This window comes from Colobus angolensis, unplaced genomic scaffold (genome assembly GCF_000951035.1).
Source record: "Colobus angolensis palliatus isolate OR3802 unplaced genomic scaffold, Cang.pa_1.0 Scaffold185, whole genome shotgun sequence".
NCBI lineage: Eukaryota > Metazoa > Chordata > Mammalia > Primates > Cercopithecidae > Colobus > Colobus angolensis.
The window spans coordinates 1250741-1251634 of NW_012114988.1; the positions used below are offsets into that span (position 1 = coordinate 1250741).

At 45.0% G+C, this 894-nt stretch overlaps 1 protein-coding gene across 1 annotated transcript in view; it reads right to left on the reverse strand.

Moving 5' to 3' along the window:
* Positions 1 to 360: 360 nt before the first annotated feature.
* The window catches only part of LOC105510238 (chymotrypsin-like elastase family member 2A), a 29950-nt gene continuing 29416 nt past the window's right edge, over positions 361 to 894 (reverse strand). Inside the window, exon 8 of the mRNA XM_011939911.1 lies at positions 361 to 465. Coding sequence (XP_011795301.1) covers positions 448 to 465 — 18 coding nt within the window. The 3' untranslated portion in view covers positions 361 to 447. The remainder of the gene's footprint in view (positions 466 to 894) is intronic.

Genomic DNA, 894 nt, shown 5'->3' on the forward strand with positions numbered 1-894 from the left:
TTTTTTTTTTGAGACAGGGTCTCACTGTTGCCCAGGCTAGAGTGCGATGACGTGATCTTGGCTCACTGCAGTCTCTACCTCCAGGGCTCAAGCGATCCTCCCACCTCAGCCTCCTGAGTAGCTGGGACTACAGGTGCGTACCACCTCACCCATTTACTTTTTGTATTTTTAGTAGAGACAGGGTTATGCCATGTTACTCAGGATGGTCTTGAATTCCTGGACTTGAGCAATCTGCCTGCCTTGGCCTCCCAAAGTGCTAAGTGCTGGGATTACAGGTTTGTGCCACTGCGCCCAGCCTACTTATGGTTTTTAGGGCCCTGGATGTTAGGGTGGATTGCTAATAAATCTCTCATCAAGATGTGATTTGCATAGTTGTCACTTTATTATAATATTAATTTCCTTCTGTGACATTTCCAAGTCTGAAACAGTCCCGGAGACTTCTTTTGGTTAGTTATTTGCAATCACCTGCAGGAGACACAAGAAAATCGTCAGGTTCACCTAACCGCAGAGCTGTGCATGGCAGTTTCCTGTCTCTGTCCTCCTGGGCTAAGCTCCTCAAGTGAGTTACAGGCAGCCCACACTGCAGTATATCCTGCCTGAGGAGTTCAGATGACGTTTTGATAAAAAAGATGCAATCACAGCTTTTCATTGACCTGTTAGGGTCTTCCTGTAAAGGGGGTCTTACCAGGAGTCCTGTGTGGGCTTCAGGGTAGGGGGCCTTTGAACCCCTAAAACTTATATTCCAAATGTGTGGATGGCATATGTTTAGATTTCATTTGTTTCTTAAATAAGAACTGCTGTTTGCAAGGCAGTTATGCAATGTGGTTGGCGCTATAACTGTTTCCAGAGGCTGTTGATCAGTGTCTGTTAAACTTTTTTTTTTTTTTTTTGAGA